The sequence below is a fragment of the Protopterus annectens genome, chromosome 11.part0 (assembly GCF_019279795.1).
Source record: "Protopterus annectens isolate FY-2018-M chromosome 11.part0, PAN1.0, whole genome shotgun sequence".
NCBI lineage: Eukaryota > Metazoa > Chordata > Ceratodontiformes > Protopteridae > Protopterus > Protopterus annectens.
Window position 1 is genome coordinate 657,974,454 of NC_056745.1, and position 22,755 is coordinate 657,997,208.

General features: G+C 39.9%; 1 protein-coding gene across 1 annotated transcript in view; it reads left to right on the forward strand.

Annotated features, from left to right (window-relative positions):
• The window catches only part of YARS2 (tyrosyl-tRNA synthetase 2), a 202,102-nt gene that overhangs the window by 114,372 nt on the left and 64,975 nt on the right, over positions 1 to 22,755 (forward strand). Inside the window, exon 4 of the mRNA XM_044088101.1 lies at positions 18,371 to 18,541. Within this exon, the coding sequence (XP_043944036.1) occupies positions 18,371 to 18,541 (171 nt within the window). The remainder of the gene's footprint in view (positions 1 to 18,370; positions 18,542 to 22,755) is intronic.

The window sequence follows — 22,755 nt, forward strand, 5'->3', positions numbered from 1 at the left end:
GCTTATCTACTGTGCCCTGGGTCTTTACAAAGTGCCTGGCACCAGTAATTGCATACTGCAGACAAAGAGGAATACAAATATATCCTTACTTGGACGACTGTCTAATTCAAGCAGAGAACAAGGACATTCTTCTACAGCATCTGGCATTTGTGAAAAGACTTCTGACATGCCTAGGGTACACAGTCAACGAAAAGAAATCAAAACTGGTACCCTGTCCAGAGATAATATTCCTGGGTGCAAGCTTAAATACAACTGCCCAGATGGCTTATCTCACGCCAGGCAAAGGCTGCTGACTACCTATTTCAAAATGTTGGCAACAAAGGCCAAGTTATCTGCAAGTAAAATTCTGCAGGCTTTGGGTTTCATGGCTTCCTGCATCCTACTAATTCCATATGCAAGACTGCATATGAGGAAACTTCAATGGTACCTAAAAAGTGTTTGGACTCAACATTGCCACAGCCTGGAAGCAATGATTACTCTCATTCCCTGCCTGCAACAGGAGTTTCGATGGTGGGCAAAGGCTTGTCACCAAAACAAGGGACAGCCATTCACATTACCCCCAGCCAGGCAGACACTAACAACGGATGCATCAGATTATGCCTGGGTGGCCCACGTGGCAGGAAGATGCATTCAGGGCAGATAGTCCTCAAACCAAATGCATCTACATATCAATCAAAAAAAGATGCTAGCTGTTCAAAATGCTCCGACAGCCTTCAAGGACGTACTTCATCCGGGACAACTACTGATAAAGACAGACAACACCACGGTCATGTGGTATATAAACAAGCAGGGGGCACACATTCTTACCCCCTTTGCAGACTAGCCATGACCTTGTGGGACACAGCATTGACTTACCAAGTACATCTGCAGGCACAATTCCTGCTAGGAAGGGAAAATACTCTGGCAGACGAACTAAGCAGAAACCTCATGGATCCCCACGACTGGCAGCTGGATCCACAAGTCTTCAGCACGATAACAAGGAAATGGGGATGCCCGGACATAGATCTGTTTGCCTCCCCTCACAACTACCAACTAAAAAGATTCTGCACAAGGACTTGTCACAGACAAGCATGGAAAGTGGACGCCCTATCTTTTAGCTGGAAAAACCTATCAGTATATGCCTTTCCCCCACTGCCTCTCCTCCCCAAGGTAATCCTAAAGGTCAGACAGGAGAAGCCAAAGATTATACGGATTGCCCCAGACTGGCCACGCCATTACTGGTATCCAATCCTAAGGAACTTGTCTCAATACCCAGCTTGGACCTTACCTCAAATACCTCATCCACTGTCCCAGCAAAACAATCAGAACCTGCACAGCCAACTTAGGACTTTAAACCTAGCAGCATGGCGGATAATGTAGTTATACAAAACACACCTCTCAGTAAAGCTGTGATGGATGTCATTTTGGAAGCCAGAAGGCCTAGTACTAGAAAATCTTATGCTGGAAAATGGAAGAGATTCTGTGCTTGGAACCAGGCACAAGGGACTGATACAGCTGTGCCAAATATTGCTCAAATTTTGAAATACTTAACTGAGATGCTGGACAAAGGCTTATCTTTCTCATCTATTAAAATTCATGCCTCTGCCATTTCGGCTCATTACAATACAGAGCCACCAATCTTTTCTCATCCCTTATTAAAGCAGTACCTCAGAGGAGCCAAAAATTTAAGGCCTCCGAGGAAATCACCAATGCTTGCATGGGACCTCAACTATGTCTTGGAAAAACTCACCCTGCCTCCTTTTGAACCAGCTGCTACTGCTGATATAAAGTTTTTATCTTGGAAAACAGCTCTGCTCCTAGCAATAATTTCTGCAAGACTAGTTTCAGAGCTACAGGCACTCATGGCTGTGGAACCTTTTATCTTTTTTTATCTAGACAGGGTCTCTCTGAGGACAAACCCAACATTTATGACTAAGGTGGTGTCCAGTGTGGCTCTTAACCAAACTATTCATCTGCCAACTCTTTATCCAAATCCACAGAACAAGGGGGAGAGAATTCTGCATTCTTTGGACATACACAGCTTAGATTCTACTTGGACAGAACCAATGTTTTCAGAAAGAGAGAGCCATTACTAGTGACATATGCTGCAGGATCACAAGGAAAGGCTATCTCAAAGCAGACTATTTCTAAGTGGATAGGCCACTGCTTTCGTTTCTGCTACTTACACCATGGCAAGCCAGTGCCTAAGGGCATTAGGCCACATTCAACCAAAGCTGCAGCCACTTCAGCAGCCTTTCCAACCAAGGACATTTTAGAGGCTGCTACTTGGAGTACAGTGCGCACGTTTACAAAGCACTATCATCTGCCACTCTACTCTAAATCCAGGGCAGGCTTTGCCACTGCAGTTCTGCAGGGCCTCCTAGCTGCTCCTAATGCTGTTTAGCTCCAGCCTCCCAACCATAGCTTTGGGACTCTACCCAAATGTAATGACTGCAACAGTGAAACACGAAGAACATAGTACAGTTGTGTACACTTACCATAAATGTAGATGTTCGAGTGTATTCACTGTTGCAGTCCAGGTTACCCTCCCGCCATCCCCTTTTTTCTTCTGATGGAACCTATCTTTCCTTCTCTGATTTATACAATCTATGTGGTGTATTTGCTTGTAGATGAAGGTAAAGTTTATATTGGTGCATGTATTTATATATATATAAATTTTGGCTACCCTTTTAGGGGGCACCTGACATCTGGGGAAAGAAAAACTAAAGAAAATGGCTTTGGCCGCTTCTTTTATACCCCTGACAACCTGACGTTAGGGAAGGGTGACAGCAGACGACGCAGGACCCAGGACTTTGGAATTCAGGCTGACTGAGGGCAACCTGCCAGCAGGATTACCCAAATGTAATGACTGCAAAGGTGAATACACTCGAACATCTACATTTATGGTAAGTATACACAACTGTACTTTTTGAGGTGGAAACGTGGTCAGAAATTTTCCCCAGTAACAAAAGGGTATCCCCATGTCTCCATTTTATCTTCATCAAAGACTCTCCTCAGACCATCCCATCTACTTAGTATACTATATGTAAATATCGTGGTTATCTATGGTCCCAGACCATTCCCTTTTACAGTCAAAAACAAAATTGGTTAAAATATTAGGCTGCTGTTAAACATAAAAAAGTGATCTATGGGACTCTTCCAAAATTGTTCTTGGTCTCCCAAAACTGGCATACACAACACAATAGTCAGGAATTGCAGAAACAGCAAACCACTACTGCTAGGTCGGTATCTTTCTAGACCAATATTTAAACTTTTAACACAACATCAGTGAGACAAAATCAGAAATCGACAAACTCCCTTTCTTGGCTTGGGAAAAAAAACTTTCTCTGAAAGGTAGAAATACATTTGCAGATGGGTATTTTCTTTCCTCATCTGGAATATGGATTGCCCATTATGTATCCACAGTTTCAGAAAAAAAATGTTTTCTTTGCAGAAGTACTCATAATTAGATATGCCGATTCATAAACCTTTTCCCTAAGAAAGGGGAACAACACTTCCGTACCCTCTCCAAATAGCTGAATCCCATTAAAAGAAAGTTCACAACTTTTGCTTGGTTCACTGATGTCAGAAAAATTGATTTCCCTTTCTTAGCAGTTTACTAAGCATTAGAACTTCAGCTACTATCCTTCACGGTAAGTTTCACTGCCATGACCATAGCTTTTCCCTGATTGGCTTTCAGTTATGGGAATTTTTGCAATCCACTTTAAAAGGGCTGTATTCATACCCCATATTCATAGGATCATAGGAAGTTACTAGGCTATTGGCCCTGAGGCCCTTACAAGCCTAGCCATGAATTTAGCCCATGTTCCAACAAGTTAGCACCCTGTGTCACTGTCCAGCAGGGACACAGGTGGAATCCCGGGGTTGTATTTTCTGTTCCCCATCCAGTTATCCAGATTGCGCTTAAAAAGGGTTAATGAGATACTCTGCTTGACATGGAGAGGGAGTCTATTCCACAAAAGGGGGAGTTTCTGGGACACAAGTCTGTCCTGCCAACAAATCCTATTGATGTCACGGACCAGGTTGAGGACGCACGTGCATGTTACTCGAGTGGAGCTTGACTTGCAGATATGCAGCAGTCCCATGAAGGTGGGGTCTGGGATTGCTTTGTATGCCAGACAGAGATCAACTCTGAGGATTCTGTAGGAGACTGAATAAAGGAACAGGGCCTTTAGCTTATCTGTGTAGAGTAGATGTTTGAGGCTCTGAATTCTCCTGGTGAGGAACCTTTGTGGTCTCCCCAGCTGCTGCATGTGCTTTGTGAGGTACATGCCGAAAGAGGCATTATATAGTAATAATAACAATAATGGATCTTATAAGGGAAGAATACAGGGATGTTATGACCACCTTGTCCCTGGATGAGATACCTTTACTAATGTGGTGAGCCATGTAGAAAGCTTTCTGTACAATGGAGGTAATGTGGTGATCAAAAGTAAGTTTGCTATCAACCTGGGTGCCCAAGTCCCTCACAGCTGGTTGCGTGCTTAGGACCTTATCAATGTGATCATTTGTGGGGATGTCACTCTCCCCAAAGGGGATGATGCATTTTTTTGGCATTCAGTTTGAGACCATGTTTCTGGCACCAGTCATTTGTTTGGGTGAGACCCTCTTGGAGGATGTCCACATCACTAGGGGAAATGATGACAGCACCCAGCTTGCAGTCATCTGCAAACCTGGTCAGCCATAGCCCACTGGTTTTGGCCCGCACCTCAGAAAAATATATCCCAAACAGCAGAGGCCCCAACACTGATCTCTGGAGTACACCGCTTATTACTGGTCTACTGCTTGAGGTGGTTTTCCCTATTTTAACTAGGTGGGTTCCATCAGTGAGCCAGTTTGCTACCAATCTGGTAACATATGAATTGATGCCTAGTTGAGAAAGTTTGTCTATTATACCCGAGTGGGGAATAGTATTGAAGGCTGTGTCCAGGTCAAGGTAGGCAATGTGCATAGTCTTCCCCTCGTCCATGGCTTTGGTGACTCTCAAAGAAGTCGACCAGATTTAACAGGCATGACCTCCCCTTGATGAAACCAAACTGTGTGGGATCGAGTGTCTGGAGGTTGCCCATGTCCTTGTTAATGAGGTCCATGATAATCCGTTCCATGGCCTTGCAGATCAGGCTAGTTAGGCTATATTTTCCTGGATCGATATTGTGTTCCACATGCTACTTTAAACTTTTTGAGGAAACAAAATGTACCCATTTTCTGCTTTAAATTGCCTGTCATTAACCAGTGAGTCAGTAATTTAAGGAAACCAGCTCCAAATGGATTAATACACAATAGGAAGTTGCTGATGTCAAATGGAAACGCATCGGAAATCCACTGTGAACATTAGTGGGTTAACAAGTACAGTAAAGAAACCTGTAACCAAGAGATTTTCAGGTGATTGTAACTTGTAAAAATGACTTAAAGGATAAACACTTTGACAGCAATAAAGACTAGGAACCAGCCATCAGAGTACACATTTAGTTATACCATTCACCAGTCATAGTGGTTGACAAGTGTCTACCCATCGCTCAAAAAGCAACTGCAGATGCCCGAGGATGCTAAGCATAGAAAGGGTTTACACAATATGGTTAGCAGTATTTTAAAAGTATGGGTATGGCAGTGTTTTAATAGAAGTCTCAGAGCCTTTCATTCCCCCGTAGCAGAATTATTTCTGTCTTATGATTATTGAGTTCCTCAGACCAGCTTAGTTGAGTAGCAGTACATTTTCAGAGTTGTATGTAATTTCTGAAATCATACCTTATTGTATCAGGAAATGCAAATGATTCCATTGCTTTACTCAAAATCCCAGTTTACTCTGTCAGATGCTTTGTTTGCATCAAGACCCACCAGCAATAGCAGTATTTTCTTACATTCTGCTTCCTTCTGATTCATCATTTTGTTACTGTCAAATATTTGTCTCCTTCACAAACCACATTGATCCACACAGTTTTGACAACACTTTACCTTTCTTCTAACCATTAAAGACATGAAACACTTTATAATCATGGTTTAAAATTGAAATGCATCTATGTCAGGCTGGATCTGATGGGTCTTCACCATCTTTAGGTATTACAGCCACCACAGCTTTTTTCCAGGATGTTGGTGCTTCCCCTCCTTTAACTATTAAACAAAACTTTCCAGATCTTTATCACTTTCTTCCCTCCTAGCTTCCAAACTTCCATCTTGAATACCATCTATTCCTGGAGACTTTGATGCAGATTGGTTATACATCACCATTTTTTATGTCATCTCCTCCTATCTTAACTGTTAATTGTTACCTCTAACCTTGAAATTTTTACGTTTTCCATAAATATTTCCATTTCTACTTTTTTCTTGATTTCCTCACTTTTCTGCTTTATACAAATCTTCATAAAAATTTCAAAATATCTTTAATACTTGTACAGGATTTGTGGATGTCCTTTCATGTCACTGTTGCAGTATTCCTTACATCTGGGATTCCTGCCTAGGGCAGCCCAACGTCCGGTCAAGCTACAAACTCCTACTACTGAATTGACATCTTCCATGTCAAATATTTTCATAAACTTCTTCAAAAATCTACCCAGTTTTGTTATAATTTCCCTTCTGCCCCCCCAATACACCCTCACTGCGGCAAATCAAATTCCAGTCCCCGCCTATAAGTAATATTCCCTGCTAAAAGATGATTATTTCTCCCAGAATTATCTTAAGCTCAATTACAGCAATTTTAGATAAAATATAAATGCATTCCAGTGTAATCCTCCTCCCTTGCCAGTAGCCCCTTAATACTGCAAATCTACCATTGTTATCTTCTTCTATCACTATTGGAGCTGCTCTTACAGTTAATATAAGTACTCCCCGTTTCCTTTCTCCCAGATATTCTGCTGAATAATCATCCTGAAAACCTTTCATTATCAAATTCACATGCTCACTTTTTTTTCCTAATGCGTCTCTTGTTGCATAGCTATTGTCACACTACATTTTTAATATAGGTCACTCCTCTTTCTTTTTTATACAACTGTGAGACCATTTTCATTTAACGATAATATACAAAGTGTTGTTGTTCACACTTGTGTAACAACTTTTTTAAAATATCTAGTTCCAGCATTTGTGTTACATGCATACACTAGTGTTTGACAGGTTGATCTTTTGTACAGTTTTCTTTTCATATCCATTTCAACCTATGTCACATTTTACAAAACGTTTTGTTTTTGTCAAAGTCTTCAAACAAAAAAAAAACAAACACACCCCCTTAGCACCCCTAAAACCTATTAACAATACTAGCACACAAAACTATGTACATATTCAAGTGTTAGTTTAACCCTCGTAATAGGAACAATTGTCCCAGACTTGACAGCCACACTCACAGACTTGAATTAACGTATGAGGAAGGTTATCCATGCTAAGGTACATGATGCAGCCTGTGCTTTTTACTAAGTGCAGTCTGTTTTTGTCTCGTCTTTATTCCTGCCCAAGACTGGGAAAACACTTGAATGCTTTCAAAAATCATAATCTCTTAGCCATTGAAAGAAAGAAGTGTTCTGTTTTAATTACTCATCAGATTGTCTCCATGGAGACATGAGAAAAATTGTCTCCATGGAGACATGAGAACCAGATACACAGTTGCCCTCTACAAGCACTCATTTATTTGCTAGAGGAAAACTTTTTAATTATATTTAGCGTTGTTTTTTTATTTATTTCTTCCCCTTAAAATTTGCTACTAGAACAAGCCAAGGGCTTTAATCCAGTCATTCCCCTATACAAGAGTAAGAAAAAGCACACCAATTTTTCTTTTATCATGCTCTTTTGACCATACTTTTTTTTTTTTTTACATTGCCGCACCTACATTTCTTAAGACTGAACAAGGAGATTACACTGAAAAATAACTTGAGAAAGCTTTACTTTATAGCATGCAAATTGTCATGCATTATAAAAATGCTACTGTTAAGAACAAAATTTTGTTTTGCTTACGCTTAACTCTTTCCTTCATATTCCCCTCTCCTCAGTGTTCTTCCAAACGTTAATGACATGAAGTAAGACATATGCTTTGGAGTCCCCTACAAGTTTGTTTAACAAAGTCAAAAAAGTCCAGTATTCCAGGTTTTCTTGTTCCGTCATTCCACAGATATAATTAATGCTTTGTATTCCTACATTTGCACGTTAATTTCCAAGTTGCTGTTTTTTCCTGTTGATCTCCATCTCCCAAGTCCAGTCTCTGCTGTATTTCTGCCTTAACTCCCATTTTTTTCTCTTCAGATGTTCTTCGTGTTTCACTGTTGCAGTCATTACATTTGGGTAATCTGCTGGCAGGTTGCCCTCAGTTGGCCTGAATATCAAAATCTTGGGTCCTGCGTCAGTTGCTGTCTCATCTTCCATGACGTCAGGTCGTCAGGGGTATAAAACATGCAGCCAACTCCATTTTATTCAGTCTTTCTTGCCGTGTGGTGCCTGAAGCAGAAGCAGTTCTCAAGTGCCAGTTGGCCGACTCCTGAAATCTTCGCATTCCAGTTTCAGAACCGAAGTCTTCAACTAAAGCTAAGTACCCCATTAGGGAAACTTTTTCTTACTCCTTACCGATGTCAGTAAAAGCTAATAATTGCATTACTTGTGGGACGCAAATACCTCCTAAAGATTTTCATTTGTACTGTATTCCTTGCCTAGGCCCAGATCATAACGTGCCTTGCTGTCAGTTTTGTGCTAGATTTAACCAACGCACTATTAAGCGTCGGTATATTTTTGCTTCAGAATATTTTGGATCCAGATTTAATTACCCTTAAATGTCGTTGGATAGCAGTCCGACTACCGGAGTTCACTAAAAACACACAGAAAAAGATAGAGACAGACCGTCAAGGTCCAGAACCGTCTAAGCTTCTCCTAAGCCAATTGTCGGTTCACCAGTACTCTCTGAGGTGCTTTCGCAGCCCCTGATACCCGCTACTTTTGAGTCGCAGGCCTCTACCGAGACCCATGCGGGGTCCGGTATGCCGCGGGATTCTCAGAGTATTGAACCCGCAGATGTCTCTCCCTCGGATGGGTCCAGAACCGCTGAGCAGGCACCAGCTTCTGAGGGTGTTTTCAGGCCTCAACATTTCTATATAAAACCGACGTCAGCTTCAAAAATAAAAACAACTTGTAAGTCTAAAAAAACAACGCATGAGCCACATGCTCAGGCCCCTATGCCTAAAAAACAGATGATCAAAATGGCTGAGGACTTAATTACCTTGATCAGGGGTTCCCAACCCCCCCCCACCCCCCCCCCCCGCTAAGAGGCCTAGGCAAGACACTGATTATGAATCTTCTGATCAGTTTTCTATTTCTTCTGATCAGGAATTTTGTATACCACCCTATGAGGATTCAGATGCAGAAGAATCCATTCCTTCTGCATCTCCTCCTGAGGATTATTCTTTTGTAGAAACCTTGCTTACTTTACAGGAACATTTTCATTGGGAGAGTCAGGATTTCTCTGAATCAAAAAAGAGGCTTAGGGATTTCCTTCTTCTTCCTCAGCATAGGCCTTTGGCTATGTCTCCTGTATTAGACATTGTTGATGTGTTTTCGGAATCAAGCATGGCTCCTGATTCCCTTCCTCCGGCTCCTAGTAAGCCAGTCAGATATTACAGGGTTCCTGACTCCCAGAAATTTTTATTCAAAAATCCTGCTGCTGATCCTAAAACTGTCTCACAGGGTCCCAAAGGTGTAAAGGCCTCTACAGCCAAAAATCTTACCCCCTCTGATAGAAATTCCAGGGCGCTGGCTAGATGGGGAAAGAAAGTTTATACATCTGCAACCTTGGCAATTAGGGCCTTAAACTGCCAGATTCATATGCTTAAATATCAACAGCATGTTATGGGCTTATTGAAACAGAAAATTATGTTGATTTCTGATTGTGTGGAGAGTAAAGAATTACAGGAATTATTGCATGCAGCAGAACAGCATACTTTGCAATGTGGTTTTGATTCCTTGTGTGGAGAGTAAAGAATTACAGGAATTATTGCATGCAGCAGAACAGCATACTTTGCAATGTGGTTTTGATTCCTTGTAGGCCTCTTGCAGGGCCGCATTGACTGGATCTGTGATTAGAAGGCATGCCTGGCTCAAGGAGCAAAATCTGCCTAATCATGTCAAAGCTAAATTGTTGGATGCACCTTTACAGCATGTTGTTCTGTTTGGTAATAAGGCAGAAGAGGTTTTAAAGAAAATGGAAGACAAAGCTAAATCTGTGCAAACTGTAAAAGATTTCTTACAAGTGCAGCCACCCAGATTCAGTAGGCACTGGCCTACTAAAAATTGGTCCTTTCCTGTGTCCAACAGAGCCTCACAAGGCAAATCCAGGCGCTCAAAAAGCTCTAGATACCAATCACAGGGTTCTTACAGGTCAAAGCAATGGGGTGCCTCTACCTCCAAATCTGGAGTGAACAAAACACAACCGTACAGTAAGCAGTCTCAATGACTTCCCTCTACCATCACCTAGCACTTATCTTTTGGCTGCCCCCTTGGGGAGAAAATTAGCACTTCATGCTCAAAATTGGCAGTTAATTACCCAGGACAAGTGGGTATTAGACATAGTATCCCAGGGGTACAGATTTCATTTCCATACTTTGCCAATTCCAAACGGTTGACCAGATCTGCCACAAAATCAATGGGCAGAGGCTCAGAAACAAGTTACGTCCCTCATGGATATGGGGGCTATTCAACCAGTACCAGAACAGGAAAAAGGACAAGGCTTTTATTCAAGACTGTTCCTGGTACCCAGAAAAGACCATGCCTGGCATCCAATACTGGACTTATCGATTTTGAACATGTTCTTGGACATTCCAAAATTCAAAATGCTGACTTTACAACAGCTACTGCCCATGCTGAGCAAGAACGCTTGGTTAGTCACTCTAGACTTAAGAGGCATACCTGCATACCCCAATAAGAGAATTGTGCAGAAGATACCTCCGCTTCAAGGCAGGTTTTATGCATTACCAATTCTCTGCACTGCCCTTTGGCTTATCTACTGCGCCCAGGGTCTTTACAAAGTGCCTGGCACCAGTAATTGCATTTTGCAGACAAAGAAGCATACAAATCTATCCTTACTTGGACGACTCTCTCACTCAAGTAGAAAACAAGGACATTCTTCTTCAACATCTGGCATTTGTAAAAAGGCTCCTAACACGCCTAGGGTACACAATAAACAAAAAGAAATCACAACTGGTACTCTCTCAAAAAATTACATTCCTGGGTGCAAGCTTGAATACAACTGCCCAGATGGCTTACCTTACGCCAGACAAACAAAGGCAACTGACTATATACTTCAAACAGATGGCAACAAAAACCCAGTTATCTGCAAGAAAAATTCTGCAGGCTTTGGGGTTCATGGCATCCTGCATTCTACTAATTCCATATGCAAGACTGCATATGAGGAAACTTCAATGGTATCTAAAAAGTTTATGGAGTCAACATTGTCACAGTCTGGAAACTATGATTCCTGTCATTCCCTGCCTACAACAGGAGTTTCTTTGGTGGGTAGAGACATGTCACCAAAACAAGGGACGGTCTTTCACTCTACCCCCTGCCACCCAAACCCTAACTACAGACGCATCAGACTATGCTTGGGGGGCCCACCTGGCGGGGAGATGCATTCAGGGCATATGGAACCCAAAACAAATGTATCTGCATATCAACCAGAAAGAGATGCTAGCTGTTCAGAATGCCCTGACAGCCTTCAAGGATTTACTTCATCCAGGACAACTACTGATAAAGATGGACAACACCATGGTTATGTGGTACATCAACAAGCAGGGGGGCACACATTCCTACCCCTTTACAGACTAGCCATGGCATTGTGGGACACAGCCTTGACTTGCCAAGTACATCTTCAAGCACAGTTTCTGCCAGGAAAACAAAATACTCTGGCAGACAACCTAAGCAGAAATCTTATGGACCCTCAAGAGTGGAAACTGGATCCACAAGTCTTCAACATGGTAACACAGAAATGGGAGAGCCCAGACATAGATCTATTTGCCTCTCCCCAAAATTATTAACTGGGCCAATTCTGCACAAGGACTTATCACAAACAAGCATGGAAAGTGGATGCCCTATATTTCAGTTGGAAAAACCTATCAGTCTACACCTTTCCTCCTCTGCCTCTTCTCCCCAAGGTCTTACTAAAAGTCAAGACAGGAAAAAACAAAAATGACCCTAATTGCCCTGGACTGGCCTCACCAGCACTGGTACCCAATTCTAAGGAATATGTGTCAACTCCCTCCTTGTTACTTGCCTCAAATACCTCATCTACTGTTTCAGCAGAGCAATCAAATTCTGCACACTCAACTCCAAACTCGGAACCTGGCAGCATGGCTGATCATGTAATTATTCAAACAACACCTCTCAGTAAATCTGTGATGGATGTCATTTTGGACGCCAGAAGGCCTAGTACTAGAAAATCTTATGCTGATAAATGGAAGAGATTCTGTGCTTGGAACCAAGCACAAGAAACGGACACAGCTAAACCATATATTTCTCAGATTTTACAATATTTGACTGCGATGCTTGACAAGGGCCTATCTTTTTCTTCAATAAAAATCCCATGCCTCTGCCATCTTGGCTCATTACAACACTGAGCCTCCCATCTTTTCTCATCCTCTGCTCAAACAGTGTCTTAGAGGGGCCAAAAATTTAAGGCCTCCCAGAAGATCACCAACTCCTGCATGGGACCTCAATTTTGTGCTGGAAAAACTCACCCTGCAATCCTTTTGAACCAGCAGCTACTGCGGATATAAAGTTTTTATCTTGGAAAACAGCTTTCCTTTTGGCAATCACTTCATCAAGAAGGGTTTCAGAACTACAGGCCCTCATGGCTGTGGAGCCTTTTATTACATTTCACCCGGACAGGGTATCCCTCAGGACCAATCCTTCCTTTATGCCTAGGGTGGTATCCAGTGTGGCTCTTAACCAAACTATTCACCTGCTAACATTTTACCCAAATCCGCAGAACAAGTGGGAGCGGATTCTGCATTCATTGGACGTACACAGACAACTAAGATTCTACTTAAACAGGACCAAATGTCTAAGAAAGTCTGAGCAACTACTGGTAGCATTTGCTGCAGGATCAGAGGGGAAGGCTATATCAAAGCAGACTATTTCTAAGTGGGTAAGCCACTGCATTCGTTTCTGCTACTTGCATCATGGTAAATCGGTGCCCAAGGGAATCGGGTCACATTCCACCAGGGCTGCCTCTACCTCAGCAGCCTTTCTCAGAAGAGTTCCAACCAAAGACATTCTAGAAGCTGCTACCTGGAGCTCTGTTCATACTTTTACAAAGCATTATCATTTGCCTCTCTTCTCTAAGTCCAGGGCAGGCTTTGCCACTGCAGTTCTGCAGGGCCTTACAGCTGCTCGTAATGCTATTTGGTTCCATCCTCCCATCCATAGCTTTGGGATTCTACTCCAATGTAATGATTGCAACAGAGAAACACTAAGAACATAGTACAGTTGTGTACACTTACCATAAATGTAGATGTTCGAGTGTATTCACTGTTGCAGTCCGGGTTACCCACCCACCATCCCCCTTTTTTCTAGAACTTCTCTTTCCTTCACTATATTCTAAAGCTTTTGTGGTGTATTTGCTTTTAGATGAAGGTAAAGTTTATGTTGCTAAAAGTGCATTTACATATATATTGCTGTATATATATATATATATATATATATATATATATATATATATATATATATATCTTTGCTCCCCATTTGGGGGGGCACCTGACATCTGGGGCAAGAAAAACTGAATGAATAAAATGGCATCAGCTGCATGTTTTATACCCCTGACGACCTGACGTCATGGAAGAAGACAGCAACCGACGCAGGACCCAAGACTTTGATATTCAGGCCGACTGAGGGCAACCTGCCAGCAGATTACCCAAATGTAATGACTGCAACAGTGAATGCACTCAAACATCTACATTTATGGTAAGTGTACACAACTGTACTTTCTTGTGCTTTTGTCTCTCTCTCAATCATTTTCCTTTGAAACATTGGAAAAGGTTTCACTGATGCAGTTGCTGTTTGGGCTCTATTACCAGAAGAACAAGAAGCAGAATCTCCTTCTGTTTCATGTCTCACTTTTTGTTGGGCAAAGTTTTGTATTTCCTCCTTAGCATGCTCTGCATTAAAAATGATTTTAACTCTGCAGGAAAGAATACTCTGAACATAGCTGGATAATACAGCAGCTTGAATTTCACACCTGCTACTTGACATTCCCTGATTAGTGAAATAAATTTACTCCACTTCTGCTGGGTGTACAGTGAATAATCATTTTCCACAAACACTCTACTGTCTCACACTTTTAGTACTTTGCCCTTCTGCCACAGTTTTGTCAGAATTTACTATTTTTGCTGGTAGGAGTGCATATTTACTATTAAAGGTCTAGGTTGCTTTCTTATGGCCAGGTTTGGAGCATACATATGATGCAGCCTTTCAGTTAACAACTCTACATTCGATCCTCTAATTCTGTTATTTTCTGAAGCATCTCTTCTTGAGCAGTCTCATATTCAGGCAGCCTTTCTTCATTACGATCTCTGTTTTTTTTGCATTTTTATCAGCTTATCTGAATATCTGTTTAAAGCTTCTTCCATTTTTTCCAGCCTTTTGTTATTTGAATTGATATATTCCTTCAGTTTTTTTTATTTTAATCAGTTCTGAGTACATTTGACTTATTTTTTTCCTCTAGGTTACTGGAAGTCATGTCTTGTACCAAAGCTTGAGCTTGCAGTGCTTTTTGATGAACGGCTGCAGTATTCTTCAAAGTTGCTGTTTTCTCCACACCTTTTGTGATTGATTTTTTTCTTTCAGGTTCTCTGAATTTTTCTTTTGCTGGCATCCAGGCGGTGCACTTACTAGCCAGTTACTGAAATTCACCCAAAAAGACAAGTTCACTGGCTCTTCTCTCTGAGTTTCTTTTTTTCACACTGGAAGAGCTGAAATTAAGCTGTTACTCAGTGTGCAGCCATCTTGGAAGTCTCATGATTTCTAGGCTTTGTCTCTATTTAACATGAGCTGTTTGGTTTCTTTGTTGACCTATGGAGCAGGGTTATGTTTTGTTCTTATGGAAACTAATTAATTTAGTATGTTAAGGAGTGTTTTACTGAAATGTGCAACAGCATCTTCTAGTGGTAGTTTTTTTTCTAGAGTGTTCCAGTTGTATTGGGAGAGGTAGTTTATAAAGATGTCTTTGTTAAGAGGAGAGTCTACGTACTTGTTTCAGTGCTGTATGTTTGGGGGGTATGATTAGTTTGTCTTGTAATAAATATAGGGAGATGGTTACTAATGTTGTCTGGGAGACAGCCAAAGTGGTTTATGTTTGAGGGTGAGGTGGTATGGATACTGTCTAGTATTGAGTTCCTTTTGCTGTGTTTGTCAGTTCTAGTTGGTGAGGTGATTACATGAGTTTAACTGAATAAGTTAATGGAGAGGGTAGGGGAGTCGATGTTTACAAGAAAATATTCTATATTCACATCCCCAAGTATAATAGTTTATTTTCTTTAGTGGAAAACCAAGGAGGTCTTCTAGAATGGGCATGTTGTTGCCTGGGTGAATATACAAGACAGTAATGCAAATAGTTTTGTGCTTGTTCGGGTGTAGGAGGGTAATAGATTTCTGTGTTGGAGTAGTTGGGATGACTCAGTGGGTATCTAGTGTGTTTTTAAAAATATTGCAACCCCTCCAGCTTTTTTTTGTGTACTCCATCATTTCTTATTATATTGTATCCTGGGGGAAGGATTTCTTCATTTTTAGTGTTTCTTTTTAGCCAAGTTTCAGTGATGATTAGAATGTCTGGCTTGTTTGCTGCAGTGTCTGCATGAATATCTGGAATTTTGTTCTAGATGCTTCTGAGGTTTATGTGCATTAATAGTAGGTTAGAATTAGTGAGTTGTGTGCTGGTAATGGTGACAGCTGATGGTTTAGATGTGGCTTGGTTGGTTGAAGGGATGGTCCAGGGTTAGGGTGACTGTCCCAACAATGTGGTAGAGTAGAATTGGGGTGTTAATGATATATGGGTTGCATCTGTATCTGTAACTGAAGAGGGCCCAAGTTCCTAATGGGTAGAGACTGTGTGCAGTTTTATGGTTGATGACTGGGTATTTGTTGACTAGGAGTATAGACTTGGGGAATATAGAGTGATGGGGAAGTTGAGTGTGGTAGGATGTTGCAATGGTGAGTATGCTTAGTATAACTGTGAGAGTAGACTGGAGTAGCAGCATATTATACTTAAGTTATAGGAAGACAGAGTTAGTTGGATGGAAGTTGCATGCTATTTTTGTTGCAGTAAATTGGGAAAAGTTAATTAGGTGGGCTTTGATATGGGTTTACAAGTTGAGGAGTTAGGCAACTGTATGCCTCATTGAATTTGGTTGGTTGTTTTGTTGTAGGGGTGGATGATAGAATGGTACAAGTTTAGATGGAGTAGGGGTGGGTGGAAATTAGGGTTAGAGTAAGGAATTGAAGTGAGCCTGAATGGGCTGAGAAGGTGTTACAGCTGCTGTGGGTGAAAAAATTTTTGTAAGGCTAAAAGTTATATGGGAATGGACAATAAAACTCTATTGAAGTGCTGAGGTGAAAGAAGGGATTTAAGTGTATTATGAGTATGTAAACTACAGAGGTGTGTGGGGATAGGCAGTAGACTGAGGTAGTAAGGAAAAATAATGTATGGAAAAATGAGAGGAACTTTTTTCATAGCTACGTTTAAAGTTAACCACATTTACTGTTTAAAGAAGAAGTTGTTTATTCATTTTTTAGTGAAACTTCAGGGCATGGGAAAGGTTCTAGAAGCAAAGAAGGAGTCACAAAAGCAGTAGCTGGAAAACACAATTAAGAAAGTACAGGCTGCCAGCAAGAGTAAGGTATAGGTCATTAATAAGAGGGAAGGGGAGGTGAGTGATTGAGATGCAGTGGAAGCTACTTTTGATTCTAGTTAAAACTGCCAGAAAGCAGACCAAGCAGAGAAGAGGCATTAAACTTGGTATCATTTTCAACAAAGCATGATTAGGATAACAGAACACACAAGTAAATTCCCTTTACACTGAGTAAAAGACAAGTCTGTACGTATTTGCAGGGCCTGATGCTATATTTATTCTGCTGTAGTCTTTGGGGTGGGGTGGGGGGGGGGGGTTCAGTCCATGACTATACTGAATAAAAGACAAGTCTGAGGATGGACAGTTGTTGATGGCAAACTCTGCAAACAGCAATCGGTATAGGATGTATTGAATATTATGAAGGAGATATAGGAAAAGGAGATGAGATCTGTGAGAGAAAGGAAGTAAAATGCGTTTAACATAAATTTAATTTAATTGCAAATTTACTGTGAAGTAAGGTGTTTATTTCACAGACAGAGAAGGTACAGGGTGTTTGACGGAAATGAGCTATAATGAAAATGGCCAACAAAGGCAGCTAGCCTAGTGCATAACCTTGAACCTTTGAGTAAAGGAGCTGGGCGTTGGCATAATGATTGAGGTTGTTACCTTACAGGCAAAGTATAGGGTTTGATTCTCACCTTTGGGAAGCATGGATAGGCTTAAAAAGGACCCCAAGGGGTCATTAGCCTAGTAATCACCTGTGAAATAAAATGCATTATAAAAGACTGCAAAGAATTTGTATAAATAAACTTAAGTTTCACTTTCAAAAAAAGAAAGTTGTTATATAAAATTAATATGCAGATGTAAAGGATGCCTTAAGTCTCTCTTGTTATTTATACTCTTTAATGAAAATAGTCTTTCAAAATAGCCTGCCTTTTTTATGAATTTGTCACTATGGTGTAATTGAAAGTATAACTGTATGAAATGTCTTGCTGTTTTTTTTTTGCAGTATGGATACCAGTAATAACATCAGACTTTTCAAATTTGATATAACAAACTATGCTTCTGATAACCCTGACAAACAGCTTTCAAGAAGGAATAGTCTTCTGGTTGTAATTCATCTTGATATTCCAATGAATCTGACATTTGTAGCAAATGTGATTTGTTTCATTAAGTAGAAGTAGTTACATTATTATAGGATTAAATATAATTTGGTAACTTTAGCGTCTGACACTGAGATGCTGAGTTTTTCAATAGTAAGATAGCTTTGACATAGGCACCATGGCAAAGGTCAGCTGTGTGAATATGTTTTATTACCCTCCTGAATGAACTTTCTAATGGTTCATCTAGTGCCTTAGAATGTAACAGGAATGTAGAAGGAAGTCAGGGGACAAAGTCACCCCATTATAAAAGTTTTTAAAGTAACACAGTCAGATACTTTCAGATGATAGAAGCTCATTATTTGTTATTGCGACTTGTGATAAAGCTCAGATGGATAAGGGACTGCTTATTTTGTGTCTTCTGTTCCACTTTTCATTACTTATAGCTTTGGGATTATGTATGCTGCTTTGTAGGTGTACACATGCATTTTATCACAGCAGTGTGAAAGCCCTGGAGGAAATGTCAGAAGAGGAGCTGCAGGAACTTTTCAGAGAAGCTCCTTTCTGTGAGTTGCTACTTGAATCTGGGACTACCATATTGGATATGTGTCGTAAAGCCAAAGCCATTCCAGATGGACCAAAGGGGTATGTTGTTTTACTACTGCATTTGCTAATTTTATGCATGCCTTTTCTGCTTTACTTCACCCTAGAAACTGGGTTTTGCATCACTGCAACTATCTTCTGGTTACTTGGTACAAAGATATTACTTTATTATTATGAAAGGGGTTAGACTCTTTAGTCTTTGCAAAAATGTTGAAACGTCATTTAATGGCTGAATTTCTTCCTCTTGGTTAATAAGGGGTATTTTTGGAGGTAGAAACCAAAATATTTTTTCCACATGTTTAAACTTCCCTAATGTTGGTTTTACTGACATGGCGTGCTTACAACAAGAGAATCTTAAAATGAGTACAAAGAATTGCAGAATTCAGGTTACTTTTTCATGTACAGAATTATTAAATGCTATCACTGTTACATTCAAAAAGAAATGCCTTCTGTTAGGATGTAATGAACAGAATTTAAGTACTGGATAAAATTGAACTTATTAATGGAGAAATATTAATCCGTGTTCTTTGTTAAGCAGTGTCTGTGGTGCATATCGCCCACTCCGAGGTGATCTCTGCATAACTTATAAAGCTATGTCAAACCCAGAGCTGTTGGACAATACTACACGTAAAGAAATCCCAATCCCTCCGAGCTACACGCTCTAGGGACCTAAACCTTGTCACCACAATAAATAGGACACGCTGGAGGGATAGATTCCTGTCCCAGAGACTTCCTATACTCTGGAATAAGCTACCCATCTATGTCAAGCAAAGTTCTTCGTTAGCACTCTTCAAGAAAAATCTTGATGAGTGGTTGCCAAATAGGAAATACACCCCGGGGATCACTTCTTTGTCTCTGCTGGACAGTGGCACAGGAAAATAACTTTCTTGGGTGGCGTAAGCTATGGAACCTTGCTGGCTAGGCTTACGTAGGCCCTTGGGCCGATAGCCTAGTACCTACCTATGAACAGGTAGCATAACTTGCCTTTGGTGCAGAAGGCTGTAATTTCTATTCCCACATTTTAACACCACTCTGAGACTATTTACAGGTTTTTAAATATTTTTATATGTAATTTCTCCAGTCTGCCCACATGGCATCTTGAAATAATTCTGATTGTTTAATCTGCCTCTAGGTATCTCACAATGCAGTGCTTGTCTGTAAAAAATATGTCATGCAAGCTTCTTTTTACTAAAGCTCCTGTCACTGCACTGATTTTACATGCGTACACGGCTGTCTTTCAGTTAGTTTTAAGTAACATTTCATGCCATCCAGTGACTACTTAAAACACAAACAGTGCAAATGCCGCAGAACAGACTCTCAAAGTGCTTTTTACTGTTGCTTCTTTTTAGAGTGGCTAAACTGCAGTCTTTTGTGAAGCCCAAATTGTACTAGTTTGACTCATCTTCCATTCCCCATCATACCTAACTTCCCTAGCTGTCAAAGTGCCAAGGGTAAGTTGAGCTGTTAACCTGCTGTGATTGACAGCTCACAGCAGGAGATTTAACTCGTGTACTGTTTCCTTCTTCTAGCCTTTACTTTCTGTATGGGTAGGGGAAGGACCAGGGAGCTGTGACATCATAGCGTGGGTGGGTTTTTAGGATGGTAGTGGTGATGTCAATTTGGGGAGGGAAATGGCCAGAAAATTACCTGTATTCAGTGGCCTTGATGACATCAGTGAATTGGAGACTGCAGCAAGGGTGGGACAAAAGTTTTTTGAAAGTGAAACTACCACAGTACAGCAATGTACTGTTCTAGTGGAGAGAAACAGTCAATTTAAAATATTTTAAATGCTGTATTTTTGTTTATTCACAGCAGGGACAGTAAATAAGAAGAAAAAAGATAAAGAGAAGTTGAGCATTTAATAAATGAATCCCATTGTTGTCCTTTAAGTAATACTTTGATTTTCTCTTGATTTTTTTTCATAAATCCTCTGTTCTGTTATATAGAATTCTGTATTCTATATTGTTCCTTTCCAAATCCTTTAAAGCATCCATACACATTATTTTATAAATTATTTTCTCTACTTTTCTTACATCTGACTGCCATTCTAAAAAAACAAATTCTTAAATTTTTCTTTCAAATCTAGCCACCACTCAGACCAGTTTTTATAACACATTCAAGTGGAAATGGGATCTTTCCATAAACACATACTTATTTTACCATTTTCATTCCATAATTTGGTTATTCTTTTTATTCATTTTCACAATTTAATGTACTCAATTTCTTGTATTTCTATCTAAATGGCTGAATGATCTGAAATAATCTTCCTTAGCTATATTTAAACCTTGTGATATAATAAAGTAATCTATTCCCATGTTTTATATACTTCGACTTTGTCCACAAATTATTCAAAATTTTTAAATTGCTACATTTTAGAACTTCAAAAATTCTTAACATCATTTCCGCTCTTCTTTTTTCCTCTCAAATGGCAATTGAATTCTCCCATTAATATATTCATATCAATTACTACATAATCCAAAATTTTATGAAATAAATTTTCCCTTTCTTTACTTGTAACATAAGCATATAATGCTATAATTCTATGTACCTGATTATGCTGTCTAATGTCTACAATAGTTAATCTTTTTAATATTTTCACTGACTTTCTACAATATTCAACTATACTTAAACATAGTTCCTTTCCTAAGTTCCATATTGTATCACCTTCCCAAAGTTTCTTTGTTTGTCATTTGTCTTCTTGTCTCAAAAATCTTATATCTTCTAATGTTATGTCAACATCACACTTAATTTGTCCATTTAGAATGCCTATTTTAGTTACGTTTTTGATGCTATTTACATTTATTGAAAGCACTGTAAAATTGTCATTATGTCTGTGTTGTAGCTTACCAGAAATTATGTGAATCTGAAGAATTTATCTCGTTTGCATTATTCATTTCCTTTCTTTTTCTCTCTTTTACACTTCTCTTTAAACTTTCTTTCTGTCTTACTCTTTTGCCAGTAGTTATTTTTACCTTTCACTGTTTTCCAATTTATATCTTCCTCATCACTTATTTCAGAACCTTCTTCTATATTCTCATTTTATTTTTCTATTTATCCTTATCTTAATGGTCATCCTGATCTTGTTTCCCTGTATCCTCCCACTTTTTTATTGAGACGGTTTCTTCTCTTCGTATACTATCCTCACTTTTTGTTTCCTTCTTTTTCTGTATCCTTTTTCTCTAGGTTACCATCCATCCTCTAATGCACCAAATTTTGTTACATTTATAACATTTTAATTCACACTTTCTTGCATCGTGACCCGTTTAAACATTTCCTCTTAGCACACTTACTTATCAAATGATTGTCTTTTCCACAGAAAAAAAAACATATTTTGGGTTGTTCCTAATATTTTGCAATACCTCTGTTACCCTCTGCATTTATCATACTAAGAATATGAACAGTTTTTCTTTTTCAGTTTTCAATACGATAGTCCCACCCCCAGTCCACAATCCCCTGTTATCATATACTTTGCTAATGTCCGTTTAAAGTCTCTTTCAACTTTAGTTCAAATTTGATGTGCATCTTTTTTTGATTCACTGTGAAATGCTTTAACCACATAAGAATTCCATGGATTACAGTTATTTTTCTTCTCATACTCTCCCAAAAAACTTTCCAGAATAGAACCAGTCTCAAAAATAGTGTCACATAATGTCGCTCTATAAATAAAAGTAAAAACTCTCCTGAGCCTTCACTGCCAACGGGACCATTAAATTATCCCCAAATGTCATGCCTGTCCATTTCTTTTTCTTGTTAGCAATTCTCACCACAAATTCCCTGTGATTGTTGGCATTTCCTCTCCTCTTTTCATCTGTCATCACTTTCTGTGCAGTTTAGCAGTCTCAGCATACAATTTTTGTCGGGCATTCTTCTTTCAAAATAGTTTCTGATTCCTCCTATTGAATTTTGTCCATAATTTCATCCCAAGAAACCTCCTCTCCACTCTCCAGCCCGCTCTGCATCAACAATTCACCCAAAATATCCTGCAACCATCCTGACTGGAGGGTTGTAGTAACACATCCATCATTGTGTTGTACATTTGCTTGTAATAAAACAAGCATTCTTCTGAAACAGCTCTTCAGAATGTGGTATAGTTTCAGACACTGCACCAGCATTTGCTTGTGTGCTGTCTGCCATTTTGGATTTCTTTGAGTGCTGTTCTCCCAGCCACCATGGCACTAGGAATGGAACAAGCTCTCTCCCAACGAGTAGGGGAAATCCCGCACCCCCCGGCCAAATTTTCCTTATTAGTACAAATG